This window comes from Lynx canadensis, chromosome B1, assembly GCF_007474595.2.
Source record: "Lynx canadensis isolate LIC74 chromosome B1, mLynCan4.pri.v2, whole genome shotgun sequence".
Classification (NCBI taxonomy): Eukaryota; Metazoa; Chordata; class Mammalia; order Carnivora; family Felidae; genus Lynx; species Lynx canadensis.
The window spans coordinates 135075802-135092895 of record NC_044306.2 but is presented as its reverse complement, the minus strand read 5'-3'; the positions used below and the strand labels follow the sequence as shown (position 1 = coordinate 135092895).

The following is a 17094-nucleotide window of genomic DNA, read 5'->3' as shown; positions in this document are numbered from 1 at the left end:
GCCTCTGGCTTTAACAAGGCAGCTGAAGAGTGTACTAGGCAGGGTATGCCTGCTAGCTTCAGAAAGGCAGCAAGAAAATGTCTTGTTTATGCATGCCTGCAGGCTTCAATGATGCAGCAAGAGAGAACCCTATCAGTGCAGGCACTAGCTTTAGGCTGAGAGCGGAAAGATGTCATAACTGCTTGTACTTGTCCACACCAGCCAGGGAACAGGGAAGAGTTACAACTACCTGTGCTCTCCAGTTTCAGCAAGTGCTATAACTGCTTACCCCAAACTGTCCCAGCAATGCCATGATGCCATTTCCAAGCTCACCTGCTTGTGCTAGCAGGCTGTGTGAAGAGTATAACGATGGCATCTGTTAATGCTTCTGTCTCCAAGGAGGATCTCAACTGTCCTCCACTCCTCCAGCCAATGACCTCAAATCAGCAAATGATTCTCCTTCACATATAATCTAGGTATTTTTCAAACTGCTATTTATTCACTTGGTCGTGGCAAGAGCAAAACCACACATGAGCCTTCCAGGAGGGGAACATCAGTTTCCTATGGCACTCTGAGATCCCCAGACATCAGCCCCATTGGTGCTCCAAACCAGACATTCTGAGGACTCATCATTCTGGTGCACATCTCAAGGGCTAGGGTGCCCAATGTGGGACACAAGCCCTTTGCTCCTTTGGGATATGTGCCTATCTGGTGAGATCCCTCACCATTGTATGTTGCTGCACTGGGGGTGGGATTTTTACAAGATTGTTTCTCTGCCTCTCCTACCATTCTCAATGTGGTCCTTTTACCCTTTGTTGTGGAGAAGAGTTCATCTAGTTTTCAGATCTTTTCCATATGAAATGATCCATATGTAGGTGTAGACTTGGGAGTCTATGGGAGGAGGCCAGTTCAGGACATTGCTACACTGCCATATTGGACCCTGCTCAATCATTGTTTCTTTCTGTTACAATAGATTATCTTTTTTTCTCAGAGGTAGAAAGGAAATTTTCATTTATTCCCAAATATTTTGTATTAGATTTTATTTAATGATTCTCAATAATGACACTGTTGGTCCATCATCCATGATGAATGATAGCATAGTAGTGATTAATTCCTTTTGAAGATATTTTGCTATTGCCTGTGTTCCCCTGATAGTAAATAAGCAATGAGGCAATTCAAAGAGAGGAAAGAAAGTATAGGAACCCAATAATAATTTAAAGTAATTGAAACAGTAGAAATGAGAATCCATTTCAAACATAAGTACCAATATGCCAACATTTACACTTGAAAAGTAAAATCCGGGGCGCCTGGGTGGCGCAGTCGGTTAAGCGTCCGACTTCAGCCAGGTCACGATCTTGCGGTCCGTGAGTTCGAGCCCCGCGTCAGGCTCTGGGCTGATGGCTTAGAGCCTGGAGCCTGTTTCCGATTCTGTGTCTCTCTCTCTCTCTGCCCCTCCCCCATTCATGCTCTGTCTCTCTCTGTCCCAAAAAATAAATAAACGTTGAAAAAAAAAATTTAAAAAAAAAAAAAAAAAGAAAAGTAAAATCCTTCTTACACAAACACACAAAATTTTATGGTGACACATGCAAACAAAAATTGATTCCTCCATGTTTTATTCCTGGTTATAAATAAAATAAAGCAAAACAAATGAATTATCTGTTTCAGATTGTCTGCCCCACATCCCAGGATCCCCAGATACCCCAGTTTCCAATATCTCCCAGTCACTACACTCAGAATTGTATGGGACATTCAAAACACACAAATTTGCGTTTTCATGGACAGAGAAAAGGTCTGTGGATTTTAGAGACATGTCTGAAAATGGATGTGTGTTTGATGTAGGGGATAGGTGGATAAACTCACCAGTGACAAAAGGCAATAAGAAGGAAATTAAAAGGCTGTGGAGAGGACACATTAATACAACAATAGATACTCAAGAGAAATAAAACATTATAGACATGAGTTATGATAAATAAAGATATCTCAAAGCTAGGTTGAGGAAGAGGGACAAGGAAGGGACAACTATATTCATGTCTAGAAAGGAATGTGCCGGAATTGTGGTGTCCTGTACAGATGGTAGAGTAGCGAATTGGAAGATGAGGAAGAAGAGGATGCCATCCTATTTCTATCCCTTCATCTTGGTCTTTGCTAGCTTTATTTCCCTCAGCTGTAACCCAAAAACTAATAATAATCCCAGGAAGCTCCAAGGCTAACATTTTGGAATTCAGGTGTCTTTTCTGACAAATTTGCTGATAAATTTATGGTAAAACTGGATTAAAAATTTTACTCAAGGACACATCATTTATTGAAATCTATTTCAGTTAGTATACCTAAGAACTAAGATGATTTCTGTCCTGTACAAGGAGAAATAGAGGCTCAAAATGCCCAAAGAAATTTTTCGTGGATTTTCCAATCTTTCTGGTACAGTCTGCTAACTTCTTGAGAAAAATGGTGTTTTGGGTCTATTTTTAAATCATTAAGGTCTATCAGCTTCCTTTCACTAGTGCCCTTACTTTCTGTGGCTGTTTTATTTAATGGAAAATAAAACAATCCCAATGAGTATTTCAGCATCTGAACTGAGAAATGTAGGAAAACTTTCTCATGTTCTATAATTTTCCTTTTAAGAAAGGTAGCCAGAAATTCCTCTGCTTTCTCCATCTCCTCTCTTCTTTCATAAGATTTTTTTTCTTTTTGTCTCATTTCCTATTTCATTTTGAAAGTTGTTCATAAATGCAGTGATATCCCAAATGGGATTCCCACTCCCCAGGTAGTATACAAGACATCTAATAGAATGCAGAAAATATAAACATATATTGTAATGTAGAAAGGAAATTAAAATTACTAATATTTAATAAACAAATTAATACTGGTCTCTCCTAAACACAATTTATCCCCTGTCCCCTAGCAGCTGGTTACATATTACCTAGGGTAAAAAAATTTTAAAAGGAAAATGGAAATTTCATGGTTTGAGGGGGATTGACAGAGGCACCCTAAATTCCTTCCTCTGAAAACATTATAGTTCGGTGTGCCTGCTCTAGGAGATTTATCTTTACTATACCAACGGTATTAGTGTTGCTGCCACAACAAACCACCACAAACTTAATTGTTTAAACAACACAAATTTATTACCTGACAGTTCTGCAGATCAGAAGTCCTTACATGGGCCTCACCAGGCTAGTCAAGATGTTAGCAGACTGGTTCTTTTCTGGAGGCGCTAGAGGAGAATTTGTTTCCTTGCTCAATTGGGTTTGTTGTGAGACTCCAATTCCCTGTGGTTACATGACTCTAATGCAGCCTTCTATTTTTCTTACTGATTGGCAGCTGATAGCAATTCCCAGCTTCTAGAAGCCAGACCATTTCTTGGCTCATGACCTTCTTCCTCTAGCTTTAAAGCCAGCAACAATAAGCAAGACTCTCACATGTCTTAAATCTCTTATCTCTCTTTTCCCCTTGCATCTCTCTGACCCACTCTTCTGCCTTTCTTTTCCACTTTTTAAGAACTCATGTGATTAAATTGATCTCTCTGAATATTTCAGGATAATCTCCCCATTTTAAGGCCTTAACCTTAATCACATCTGCAGAGTCCCTCTTGCCATGTCAGATAACATATTCATTGTTTCTGAGGATTAGAGTCTGGGCATCTTTGGGGGACCATTATTGTGCCTATCATGCCATGAAATTACTTTGTGCCACAAAGAGATTCAACTCATACCTGCAGCATAATTAATAAATAATAAAAACTGAAAATAAGAATTCCTTTAGCTGTTTAAATGTTTGAAATGAAAGGTTTGGTCCATCGTTAAAAATATTTAACTGTTCCATTTTTCAAATTGCAGAAGCAACTACTGATTGACATTACGTAATTACTAAGCAAATTTCAATAAAGGCTTTGATATATTTGATAAATGGGGTTTAAATGCTAGTAAATGATTTAGTGAGTGCACCAACCATGCACAGCTGCCATTTACATTTACTAAGAATTGAGAATGAACTTAAAACCAGTTATCAAAATGAAGTAAATGTTTAAAACTTATGTCCACAGAAAACCTGTACATGGATGTTTAAAGCAGTTTTATTTATAATTGCCAAAACTTGAAAGCAACCAAGATGTCCTAAAGTAGGTGAAAGAATAACCTGTGGCATACCTAGACAAGGAATTATTCAGTGATAAAAAGAAATGAGCTATCAATCTATGAAAAGACATGAAGGAATTTTAAGTGCATATTACTAAGTGAAAGAAGCCAATTTAAAAAGGCTATATTCTGTTTGATTCTGACTATATGACATTCTGGAAAAGGCAAATCTATGGAAAGAGTAAAAAGATCAATGGTTGCCAGGAGTTGGGAGTAAGAGACGGATGAACAGGTGGAGTATATAAGATTTTTAGAGCAGTGGAAATACTCTATATGATACCACAATAATGGATACATAACCTTTTACATTTGTTTAAATCCATAGAATGTACAACACCAAGAATAAATCCTAATGTAAGCTATGGGCTTTGGTGATTATGACGTATCAATGTAGGGTCATCATCTATAATAAATATACCACTTTTGCAGGGCATGTTGATAATGGAGGAGGCTATGCATGTGTGGGGGCAGGAGGAACATGGAAAAATCTCTGTACCTTCTTTTCAATTTTTCTCTAAGATGTTTTGCTCTAAAAAAAGTATTACAAATAAAAAATGAATGAATCAGATTTTGAAATTGTTTTATGAAATATAAAATGAAAGTGTAATGAACACTACCACATTGTTGTCATCATAATTACATTATATCAAATGAGTGAAGAAAAGTTGTAAAGTAAAATCTGTTTTTAAATAAAATTGATTTCATCTTTATCTCATCTTTTAAAAGTATGCTTCTAAATGGACATTACTAATGTAGCAGTAATTTATATAACAAATAAGTATATTGATCTAAGTAAATATCCTCAATAAATAAATAAATGAGTGCATACATACATACATACATATTTATAGTACATATCCTAAATTTTTACTTATGAGTTATCAAATTGAAAATTATTATACTAATAAGTTCACACTAAATACATTTGGTGGCTACATTACAAATCAAAACTACATAGAATAAATGCTTATCAATCTGATATCATCACTTTTGCAAAAATTTTACCGAACAGTTAATAAGATTTTGATTTGTCACCGTTTCAATTTGCCACTGAAAAATGTCATAAAAGAATGGTTATTAAGGATGCCCAGAATCTTTCCATTTTGGAAACATTCAACAAACATTTTAAAAATACCACTTTTTCTAATAGGTAACTGAATTTTAAACATAGAACTTTAAAAGTCGCAGGAACATTTGACATATAATTTATACTTATTTAGAATGCAGGGAATTTTATTTGCTGGTTATCTTAACACATATTTCTTGCTGCTAAAACACCCAAAGAAAATTTTCAAATGCATTAGCAACAGCTAGAAAACCTCCAGTTTTCTTGGTTTCTCCATGGTTGTTGTATAATGGACATTTTTTTTGTGAGTAGAAAAACTAGTCACAAGCAAAATCGTAAATGTTTTTAGCACACGGGCAATGAGTTACAATAATGCTAATAATTTTACTTTTATTTGATAGAAAGTATTCTTCCATTCTCAAATCATGCTATATTTATTTATGTTTATTTGTATGCATGTTTATGATTAGTTGACATACACAGCATTGTTCCCTTTAAAAATACAAGTGAAATAAGTCAGACAGAGAAAGATAAATAGCATGATTCCACTTATATATGGAATCCAAAAAACAAAACAAAGAGACAAACAAACCAAAAAACATACTCTTTTTAAAATTTATTTATTTAAATTCAAGTTAGTTACTGTGTAGTATTGGTTTTAGGAGTAGAACCCAGTGATTCATCACTTACATAAAATACCCAGTGCTCGTCCTAACAAGAGCCCTCCTTAATGCCCATCACCTATTTAGCGCATTCTCCCATCCACCCTCCCCTCCAGCAACTCTCTGTTCTCTGTATTTAAGAGTCTCTTATGGTTTGCCTTCCTCTGTGCCAAAAAACAGAATCTTAAATACAGAGAACAAACTAGTGATTGCCAGAAGGGTGATGGATGAGGGGATAAGTGAAATAGATAAAGGGGATTAAGAAGTACAAACCTCCAGTTATAAAATAAAGAAGTCACAGAGATGAAAAGTATAGCATAGGGAATACAGTCAATAAGATTGTAGTAATGTTGCTTGGTGATGGATGGTGACTACACTTTTCATGGTGAGCACTGAGTAATGTATAGAATTGTTGAATATGTTGCACACATGAAACTAATATAACACTGTATGTCAATTATACTTCAATCAATCAATCAATCAATAAACAAACAAATAAATAAATAAATGTTAAATCCATTCCACTTACCAAACTATTCCCTGAGCCCCAGAGCCGATAGGCTTTAAATTCTGGTAGCGCTTGAGAACTGTGAAGGTTGAATCTCCCACTTCCACACTGTAGAATTGGTTGTCAACTTTGCTTTTGCTCATGTTGTAATGTTTGGCAATATATGACACATCCACTTGTTTATCGAATCCCTATGAAAAGAAGAACAATAAAAATGTGAGACAAGCGAGCAACCAGAATGATCATGAGCTGTAGAAAAGCCTGTTCTTTTAATGATTACTAATTCAGTCATCTATCATCATTATATAAACCTGCATTTTATATGCAAAATATGTATTAGTCTATGTAAAATAACCTGGAGTAAAAGAACTTAGAAAAAAATACATTAAAAATATTTGTTTTTGGTATTAAAACTAATAATAATAAAATAATCTTAGATTAGGTCTACATAATCTTTTTTGAAATGTTTCATTAAAACCATTTAATTATTGGGCCGCCTGGGTAGCTCAGTCAGTTAAGCGTGGAACTTCCGCTCAGGTCATGATCTCACTGTTCCTGAGTTCAAGTCCCGCATTGGGCACTGTGCTGACAGTTCAGAGCCTGAAACCTCCTTTAGATTCTGTGTCTCCCTCTCTCTCTGCCTCTCCCCCAGTCACACTCTTTCTCTCTCTCCATCAAAAATAAAATAAACATTAAAAAATTAAAAAAAAAACATTTAATTATCTATGAAGCAAACATCTACCAAACATATATTGGGCCCATATACTATGCTAGAAACTTCAGAGGTGATTCCTGATCATCCATTATAAGAGGCGAGAAAGGATAGAAGATTGTATCTATATCCCTTTTCAAAAAGAAGTGAGATACAGAATAATGTGTAGTTTTAATTTTTTAATTAGGTAAATTTGAGTTAAATGGTGTTGACTTAATTTGTTCTCAATAATGCCCAAAATGTTATTATCCTTCATTAAACACTGAACAATTTTAGTCCAAATTAACAGGATTCTAAAATGACACATGACATCTTTTTATTCTTTACAAGCTTAGATTTAAATATGTTGATTGTTGTATGTTTTATCTTTAAGAAAAGTCCTACTATTTATTACATTTAGCAATGGAAGAATCTGTCCTTGTAATTTGAATTATAATTTGTGAATATACATAATATAAATATCCATTATCCATGATTATTGTTTACCCATAAATATTTTTTTTACCATAAATAAATTTATACTGCATTTTGTGACATTAAATAATTTCAACTCTGTAGCTGGAAAGGGCCTTACAAAATATTGTCTAGACTATTTCTTGTGACACACACTGGTGGATGCCTACCCAATAGTCATTCCCTCTCCTTCTTGCTAGATTTTGTTCAGGTTTTGAGCACTCTCATATTCTGTAGCCTCCTCCCCATACCCAGAATTGAAAACTGAATAATTCTCTTTAAAGGTGACATTGACCCTTGGTGGTATTTGGGTGATTTCTGGGCATGTTTTCGTATACCATATGATAGAAAATGTGCCTTGTACTTGGTTGGCTTATTGAATAATGCTAGTTGTCCTGCAATGAGTGGGACATTCAGGAATAATTTCTTATACAATGAATAGTTTCTTACATACCTTAGACTTTTGAGTTATGCCAAAGGTTTAATTACTAAACAAACAAAACCAAAACCCTGCCTTTGATGTTCTGAGCCTAGAATCTAAACTAAAGGATCTTTGTATGGTTTTAACACACATTGACTTCTGAAAACCTGATTCTCACATAATTTGAAGGAAGATTTAGACCTCCTTTGTCTCTGAACCTCTGGTTGGTCATAATACCACTGTCCTTAGAGATTTTAAAATAAAAATTTCATGGGGCGCCTGGGTGGCGCAGTCGGTTAAGCGACCGACTTCAGCCAGGTCACGATCTCGCGGTCCGTGAGTTCGAGCCCCGCGTCAGGCTCTGGGCTGATGGCTCAGAGCCTGGAGCCTGTTTCCGATTCTGTGTCTCCCTCTCTCTCTGCCCCTCCCCCGTTCATGCGCTGTCTCTCTCCCAAAAATAAATAAACGTTAAAATAAAAATTTCATTTCTAAATCTAAAAAAAATTGAAATATAAGTACAAACTAATTTACCCCTGCATGCTCTTGGAAAGGGAACCAGACACTACAAGTAATGTAAATGAGGAGACGACAGTGTGGACTACATGGACATGAGTGGCAAAACCTACGAATCTAGAGCAATCTTATGCTAGCATCTTACAAGCCCAGACTCAAAGCAGAATGCAAGTCACAGGCACCCGCCTATGACTAGAAGACATATGGTGGCAGCAATCCAGTAGAAATGCACACAGACCTCAAAGAACAGAGTGGACTATAGATGAGGAATCCAGGTTGTTTAAACTGAAAATTGAAAATTCAGGTAATTTATGAATACAATAAGGAGAGGTCTGAAATTCAGGAGACAGTCCAGGAAGCACGGAACAGGAAATTAAACAAGACTATTAAAAATCAGGGCATTGTAAATTTATTCAAGGAGACAAAAATGGGATTTAGAATTTAAACAATGAGTGTGAACAACAGCAAAAACCAGAACATTAATATTTAAGCAATCCTTGATGTTAACCACAGTATCAGGAACTTCTCTCCATACAACAGTCCATTTTTACTCTAGGCTTTTTGGGTATCTCAGCAGACTAACCACTATTAAGGTCTTCCCCCCCCACCCCACCTGGCGTTGAAAGGTAAAAAAATAACTGCTGCTAGACTAACAAATGAATTCATTTGTCAAGGTTAATTTGGGATGAAGGAAGTGCCTTAACTTCATTTGTGTGTTCTGGCCCTTTTTCACATCCTTTAATGTCCTCATTTCTGACCACCCACAAAATTCTCAGCACAAACTAGCTTCATCAAACCTACATTATCCATTTCTATATCCCCCACTTACTCTCTTCACTTCTGAAATGTCACATGTTCCAACTACACTGCATATATATATACTAATCTTAAGGAATATTTTATGTTCCAGACACTTGACTTAATGCTGTATCTTGGTACCACCCCACTCCTTCCAACTTGCCTATGGCTTTTCTAGCTCAGTTTTCAGACTAACCCTAAGAGATATTCTACTGAACATTTACAATCATTTAATCTAACAAATACTGATGATGTACATATTATGTGCCAAATGCTGGGGTTGGCCCTGGAAAAACAACAAAAAAGAGAAGGTCTCTGTCTAGATGGAGGCAGTCAAGTAAGCAAGTAGTTAAAATATGGATGATATATTCTATAGTAGAATAAAGAAAAGGTGCTGGAAGCAAACAAGGAGTAGCAACTAATTGCTTGCATTCATTCATTTTCATTAATTCATTCATCTACTATGTATAATAAAAACAACTGCTAGATGCCAACCCACAGGTATAAATTGGTAATTCTTGAGAGGAAACATGATCAGTGTTTTCCCTGGACCTCCCTTCTAACTGGTTTTCAAATGTGAATGAGCACCTGAGGAGCTTGACCAAAGGCAAATCACTGTCATACCTCATTGGAGATTTGGATGTAGACCACCACATAAGTCCTGATAATCTGAGGATTAGATTGCCAGGCAATCCAGGTGGTTCTGACTTGAGAAACTTGAGATTTGAGAATCTGACTTTGAGAAAGACAGCATTACAGCAGTCATTCTCAAGATATGCTTCCTGGAGCATCAGTATCAGCATCACCTGGAAACCTGTTAGAAATGCAAATGCTCACTCCCGCCTCACACCTATTGAATCAGAAACTCTGTGGTCAAGGCCCAACAATCTGTCTCATTAAGCCCTCGAAGTATTCTGACGCATATTGAGAACCATACACTATAGTGGGAGGATCACCTGAAGACTTTGAATCCAAACTTATACCTCTGCCTGACATATTTGAAAAGTAAAATGAGATTTCTGCATCTGCGTCAGGGAACACATTTTGTGTATTTATGTATTGCCAAATTACATTGCTCCTGGCACACAAATGGGAAACCAGAGTCCTAATTATGACAAGGATTACCCCTCATCTCATGTTGAAATATTTGAAAGAACCTCACTGACCCAGACTCAAAGTCTCGGTATTAAGAAAGGTCAACAGTTGGCCAAGTGCTATAATGGACTATATCATTTCATCTCAGCAATTATTCACAGTCCTGAGAAGCACCCTGTCATTTTTCCCAGTGAATGTCTGTAACAGAACTTTTTATAGGATGGGTAAGCTACGTATAGTCTTGGCAGTTTGATAAAAATGGTTAAAACAATCACAGGGTGCATACCAGCAGCAAGATTTCAGTAAGAAGAGTATGAATTCCCAGTCAAAAAGTGACAAATAAAAGCTATCTAGTGCCTTGACACATTTTCTAAAATAAAAATTACTTCATGATCTTTTTTCTCCATTTTAAGCATATAATTTCTCACAATGACATTGAAAATCATCATTTTTAATTAATTAATGAATTAATTAATTAATTTTTAAGATGAAATTTATTGTCAGATTGGTTTCCATACAACACCCAGTGCTCATCCCAACAGGTGCCCTCCTCAATGCCCATCACTCACTTTCCCCTCCCTCCCACCCCCATCAACCCTCAGTTTGTACTCAGTTTTTAAGAGTCTCTTATGCCTCCCTCCCTCTCTAAATTTTTTTTCCCTTACCCTCCCCATGGTCTTCTGTTAAGTTTCTCAGAATCCACATAAGAGTGAAAACATATGGTATCTGTCTTTCTCTGTATGACTTACTTCACTTAGCATAACACTCTCCAGTTCCATCCACATTGCTACAAAAGGCCATATTTCATTCTTTTTCATTGCCAAGTGGTATTCCATTGTGTGTATAAAGCAGAATTTCTTTATCCATTCATCAGTTGATGGACATTTCGGCTCTTTCCATAATTTGGCTATTGTTGAAAGTGCTGCTATAAACATTGGGGTACAAGTGCCCTATGCATCAGCACTCCTGTATCCCTTGGGTAAATTCCTAGCAGTGCTATTGCTGGGTCATAGGGTAGATCTATTTTTATTTTTTTGAGGAACCTCCACACTGTTTCCAGAGAGGCTGCACCAGTTTGCATTCCCACCAACAGTGCAAGAGGGTTCCTGTGTCTCCACATCCTCTCCAGCATCTATAGTCTCCTGATTTGTTCATTTTAGCCACTCTGGTGTGAGGTGATATCTCAGTGTGGTTTTGATTTGTATTTCCCTGATGAGGAGTGACGTTGAGCATCATTTCATGTGCCTGTTGGCCATCTGGATGTCTTCTTTAGAAAAGTGTCTATTCATGTTTTCTGCCCATTTCTTCACTGGATTATTTGTTTTTTGGGTGTGGAGTTTGGTGAGTTCTTTATAGATTTTGGATACTAGCCTTTTGTCTGATACGTCATTTGCAAATATCTTTTCCCATTCCATCAGTTACCTTTTAGTTTTGTTAATTGTTTCCTTTGCAGTGCAAAAGCTTTTTATCTTCATGAGGTCCCAATAGTTCATTTCTGCTTTTAATTCCCTTGCCTTTGGAGATGTGTCAAGTAAGAAATTACTGCAGCTGAGGTCAAAGAGGTTTTTCCCTGCTTTCTCCTCTACGGTTTTGATGGTTTCCTGTCTCACATTCAGGTCCTTTATCCATTTTGAGTTTATTTTTGTGAATGGTGTAAGATAGTGGTCTAGTTTCATTCTTCTGCATGTTGCTGTCCAGTTCTCCCAGCACCATTTACTAAAGAGAATGTCTTTAATCTATTGGATGTTCTTTCCTGCTTTGTCCAAGATTAGTTGGCCATACTTTTGTGGGTCCAATTCTGGGTACTCTATTCTATTCCATTGGTCTATGTGTCTGTTTTTGTGCCAATACCATGCTGTCTTGAGGATCACAGCTTTGTAGTAGAGGCTAAAGTCTGGGATTGTGATGCCTCCTGCTTTGGTCTTCTTCAATATTACTTTGACTATTCGTGGTCTTTTGTGGCTCCATACAAATTTTAGGATTGCTTTCTCTGGCTTCAAGAAGAATGCTGGTGCAATTTTGATTGGGATTGCATTGAATGTGTAGATTGTTTTGGGTAGTATTGACTTTTAACAATATTTATTCTTCCAATCCATGTGCACAGAATGTTTTTCCATTTCTTTGTATCTTCTTCAATTACCTTCATAAGCTTTCTATAGTTTTCAGCATACAGATCTTTTACATCTTTGGTTAGGTTTATTCTTAGGTATTTTATGATTCTTGGTGCAATTGTGAATGGGATCAGTTTCTTTATTCGTCTTTCTGTTGCTTCATTATTAGTGTATAAGAATGTAACTGATTTCTGTACATTAATTTTGTATCCTGCGACATTGCTGAATTCATCAATCAGTTATAGCAGACTTTTGGTGGAGTCTATTGGGTATTCCATGTATAATATCATGTCATCTGCAAACAGTGAAAGCTTGACTTCATCTGCCAGTTTTGATGCCTTTGATTTCCTTTTGTTGTCTGATTGCTGATGCTAGAAACTTCCAACACTATGTTAAACAACAGCAGTGAGAGTGGACATCCCTGTAGTGTTCCTGATCTCAGGGGGAAAGCTCTCAGTTTTTCCCCATTGAGGATGATATCAGCTGTGGGCTTTTCATAAATGGCTTTTATGATGTTTAAGTATGTTCCTTCTATCCCGACTTTCTCGAGGGTTTTTATTAAGAAAGGCTGCTGAATTTTGTCAAGTGCTTTTTCTGCATCAATTGACAGGATCATATGGTTCTTATCTTTTCTTTCATTAATGTGATGTATCACATTGATTGATTTCTGAATACTGAGCCAGCCCTTCAGCCCAGCAATGAATCCCACTTGATCATGGTGAATAACTCTTTTTATATGCTGTTGAATTCAATTTGCTAGTATCTTATTGAGAATTTTTGCATCCATAGTCATCATGGATATTGGCCTCTTTTTTTTAGTTCTCTTTTTTTGCTGGGTCTCTGTCTGGTTTGGGAATCAAAGTCATGCTGGCTTTATAGAATGAGTCTGGAAGTTTTACCTTCCCTTTACATTTTTTTGAACAGCTTGAGAAGATAGGTATTATCCCTGCTTTAAATGTCTGGTAGAATTCCCCTGGGAAGCCATCTGGTCCTGGACTCTTATTTGTTGGGAGATTTTTGATAACTGATTCCATTTCTTTGCTAGTTATGGGTCTGTTCCAGTTTTCTATTTCTTCCTGTTTGAGTTTTGGAAGTGTGTGGGTGCTTAGGAATTTGTTCATTTCTTCCAGGTTGTCCAGTTTGTTGGCATATAATTTTTCATAGTATTCCCTGATAATTGCTTGTATTTCTGAGGGATTGGTTGTCATAATTACATTTTCATTCATGATTTTATCTATTTGGGTCATCTCCCTTTTCTTTTTGAGAAGCCTGCCTAGAGGTTTATCAATTTTGTTTCTTTTTTTCAAAAAACCAACTCTTGGTTTCATTGATCTGCTCTACAGGTTTTTTTTTGATTTTATATCATTTCTGCTCTGATCTTTATTATTTCTCTTCTTCTGCTGGGTTTGGGGTGTCTTTGCTGTTCTGCTTCTATTTCCTTTAGGTGTGCTGTTAGATTTTGTATTGGGGATTCTTCTTGTTTCTTGAGATAGGCCTGGATTGTAATGTATTTTCCTCTCAGGACTGCCTTCGCTGCATCCCAAAGGGTTTGGATTGTTGTATTTTCATTTTCATTTGTTTCCATAAATTTTTTAATTTCTTCTCTAATTGCCTGGTTGACCCATTCATTCTTTAGTAGGGTGTTCTTTAACCTCCATGCTTTTGGAGGTTTTCCAGACTTTTTCCTGTGGTTGATTTCAAGTTTCATAGCATTGTGGTCTGAAAGTGTGCATGCTATGATCTCAATTCTTTTATACTTATGAAGGGCTGTTTTGTGACACAGTATGTAATCTATCTTGGAGAATGTTCCATGTGCACTCAAGAAGAAAGTATATTCTGTGACTTTGGGATGCAGAGTTCTAAATATATCTGTCAAGTCCATCTGATCCAATGTATCATTCAGGGCCCTTGTTTCTTCATTGATTCTGTGTCTAGATGATCTATCCATTATTGTAAGAGGAGTATTAAAGTCCCTTGCAATTACCACATTCTTATAAATAAGGTAGCTTATGTTTGTGATTAATTGTTTTATATATTTGGGGGCTCCTGTATTCGGCTTATAGACATTTATAATTGTTAGCTCTTCCTGATGGATAGACCCTGTAATTATTATATAATGCCCTTCTTCACCTCTTGTTACAGCCTTTAATTTAAAGTCTAGTTTGTCTGATATAACTATGGCTACTCCAGCTTTCTTTTGACTTCCAGTAGCATGATAGATAGTTCTCCATCCCCTCACATTCAATATGAAGGTGTCCTCAGGTCTAAAATGAGTCTCTTGTAGACAGCAAATAGATGGGTCTTGTTTTTTTATCCATTCTGATACCCTATGTCTTTTGGTTGGAGCATTTAGTCCATTTACATTCAGTGTCATTATTGAAAGATCTGGGTTTAGAGTCATTGTGATGTCTGTAGGTTTCATGCCTATAGGGATGTCTCTGGTACCTTGTGATCCTTGCAACATTTCACTCACAGAATCCCCCTTAGGATCTCTTGTAGGGCTCGTGTAGTGGTGATGAATTCCTTCAGTTTTTGTTTGTTTGGGAAAACCTTTATCTTTCCTTCTATTCTGAATGACAGACTTGCTGGATAAAGGATTCTCGGCTGCATATTTTTTTTCTGTTCATCACATTGAAGATTTCCTGCCATTCTTTTCTGGCCTTCCAAGTTTTGGTAGATAGATCTGTCACTAGTCTTATCGGTCTCCCTTTATATGTTAGAGCATGTTTATCCCTATCTGCTTTCAGAATTTTCTCTTTATCCTTGTATTTTGCCAGTTTCACTATTATATGATGTGCTGAAGATGGATTCAAGTTACGTCTGAAGGGAGTTCTCTGTGCCTCTTGGGTTTCAATGCCTTTTTCCTTCTCCAGATCAGGGAAGTTCTCAACTATGATTTGTTCAAGTACACCTTCAGCCTTCAGCCCCTTTCTCTCTCTCTTCTTCTTCTGGAATTCCTATGATATGCATATTTTTCCATTTGATTGCATCACTTAGTTCTCTAATTCTCCCCTCATACTCCTGGATTTTTTATCTCTCTTCTTCTCAGCTTCTTCTTGTTCCATAATTTTATCTTCTAATTCACCTATTGTCTCCTCTGCCTCTTCAATCTCTGCTATGGCCACCTCCATTTTATTTTACACCTCATTTATAGCATTTTTTAGTTCCTCATGACCACTTTTCTAGTCCCTTGATCTCTGTAGCAATAGATTCTCTGCTGTCCTCTATGCTTTTTTCAAGCCCAGCAATTAATTTTATGACAATTATTCTAAATTCTTATTCTGTTATATTGCTTAAATCGGTTTTGATCAATTTGTTAACTGTCTCTACTTCCTGGAGTTTCTTTTGAGGAGAATTCTTCCATTTCACCATTTTGGGTAGTCCCTGTGGTAGCTAAACTGCAGGGAACTTCCCCTGTGCTGTCTGGAGAAACTTGCGTTGGTGGGCAGGGCCGCAGTCAGACCTGATGTCTGCCCCCAGCCCACCGCTGGGGCCACAGTCAGACTGGTGTTTACCTTATCTTCCCCTCTCCCAGGGGCAGGACTCACTGTGGAGTGGTGTGGCCCCTGTCTGGGCAGCTTGGACACTTCCAGGATTGTGGTGCTCCTTCGATGGGATCTGGCCAAGGGCATATTAGAAGGGGTGGATCCCCAAGGTGCACAGGGGAGGGAGGGGCAGGCTGAGCTCGATTTACCATTGGTGGTCCCCTGTGGGAGGGGCCCTGCAGAACCAGGAGGGAGGCAGGTCCATTGGAGGGATGGATCCACAGAAGCACAGAATTGGGCGTTTGCAAGGTACAAGCAAGTTCGGTGACAGGAACTGGTTCCTCTTGGAATTTTGGCTGGTGGATGGGAGAGGGAAATGGTGCTTGCCAGTGCCTTTGTTCCCCCACCGAGCTTTGTCCTTCCAGGGCTCAACAACTCTCCCTACTGGTGTCCTCTCTCCCTCCCTGCTCTATGAGAGCAGAGCTGTCGACCTTTATTTTATTTTTTTTTTTATTTATTTTTTGGGACAGAGAGAGACAGAGCATGAACGGGGGAGGGGCAGAGAGAGAGGGAGACACAGAATCGGAAACAGGCTCCAGGCTCTAAGCCATCAGCCCAGAGCCTGACGCGGGGCTCGAACTCACGGACCGCGAGATCATGACCTGGCTGAAGTCGGACGCTTAACCGACTGCGCCACCCAGGCGCCCCATGACCTTTAACATTCCAGATGTTAAGTCGCGCTGGCTGTCAGAACTCACGGAGTCCGGCCCCTCTGCTTTTGCAAGCCAGACTTCAGGGGCCCTGCCTTTCCCAGCAGGCTGCCCCTCCACCACCCCAGCTCCCTCCCACCAGTCCATGTAGCACACACTGCTTCTCCACCCTCTTGTCTACCCTCAGCCTCTTCTATGGGCCTCTTGTCTACGCTTGGCTCCGGAGAGTCCATTCTGCTAGTCTTCTGGTGGTTTTCTGGGTCATTTAGGTAGATGTGGATGGAATCTAAGCGATCATCAGGACAAGGTTAGCCCAGTGTCCTCCTACACTGCCATCTTCAAAAATTATCATTACAAAGTTTGTGAATTCACACACACACACACACACACACACACAATTTACTTTCAAGTATTCTCTTTATACCTAACTTTGAATTAAACTTCATATAAA

At 37.9% G+C, this 17094-nt stretch overlaps 1 protein-coding gene across 10 annotated transcripts in view; it reads right to left on the bottom strand.

The window, feature by feature from the left end:
• MAPK10 (mitogen-activated protein kinase 10) overlaps positions 1-17094 on the bottom strand; it is a 342250-nt gene that overhangs the window by 129360 nt on the left and 195796 nt on the right. For all 10 annotated transcript variants that reach the window (XM_032592947.1, XM_030313501.1, XM_030313497.1 and 7 more), the window contains one exon: positions 6367-6536. In XM_032592947.1, coding sequence (XP_032448838.1) covers positions 6367-6536 — 170 coding nt within the window. The remainder of the gene's footprint in view (positions 1-6366; positions 6537-17094) is intronic.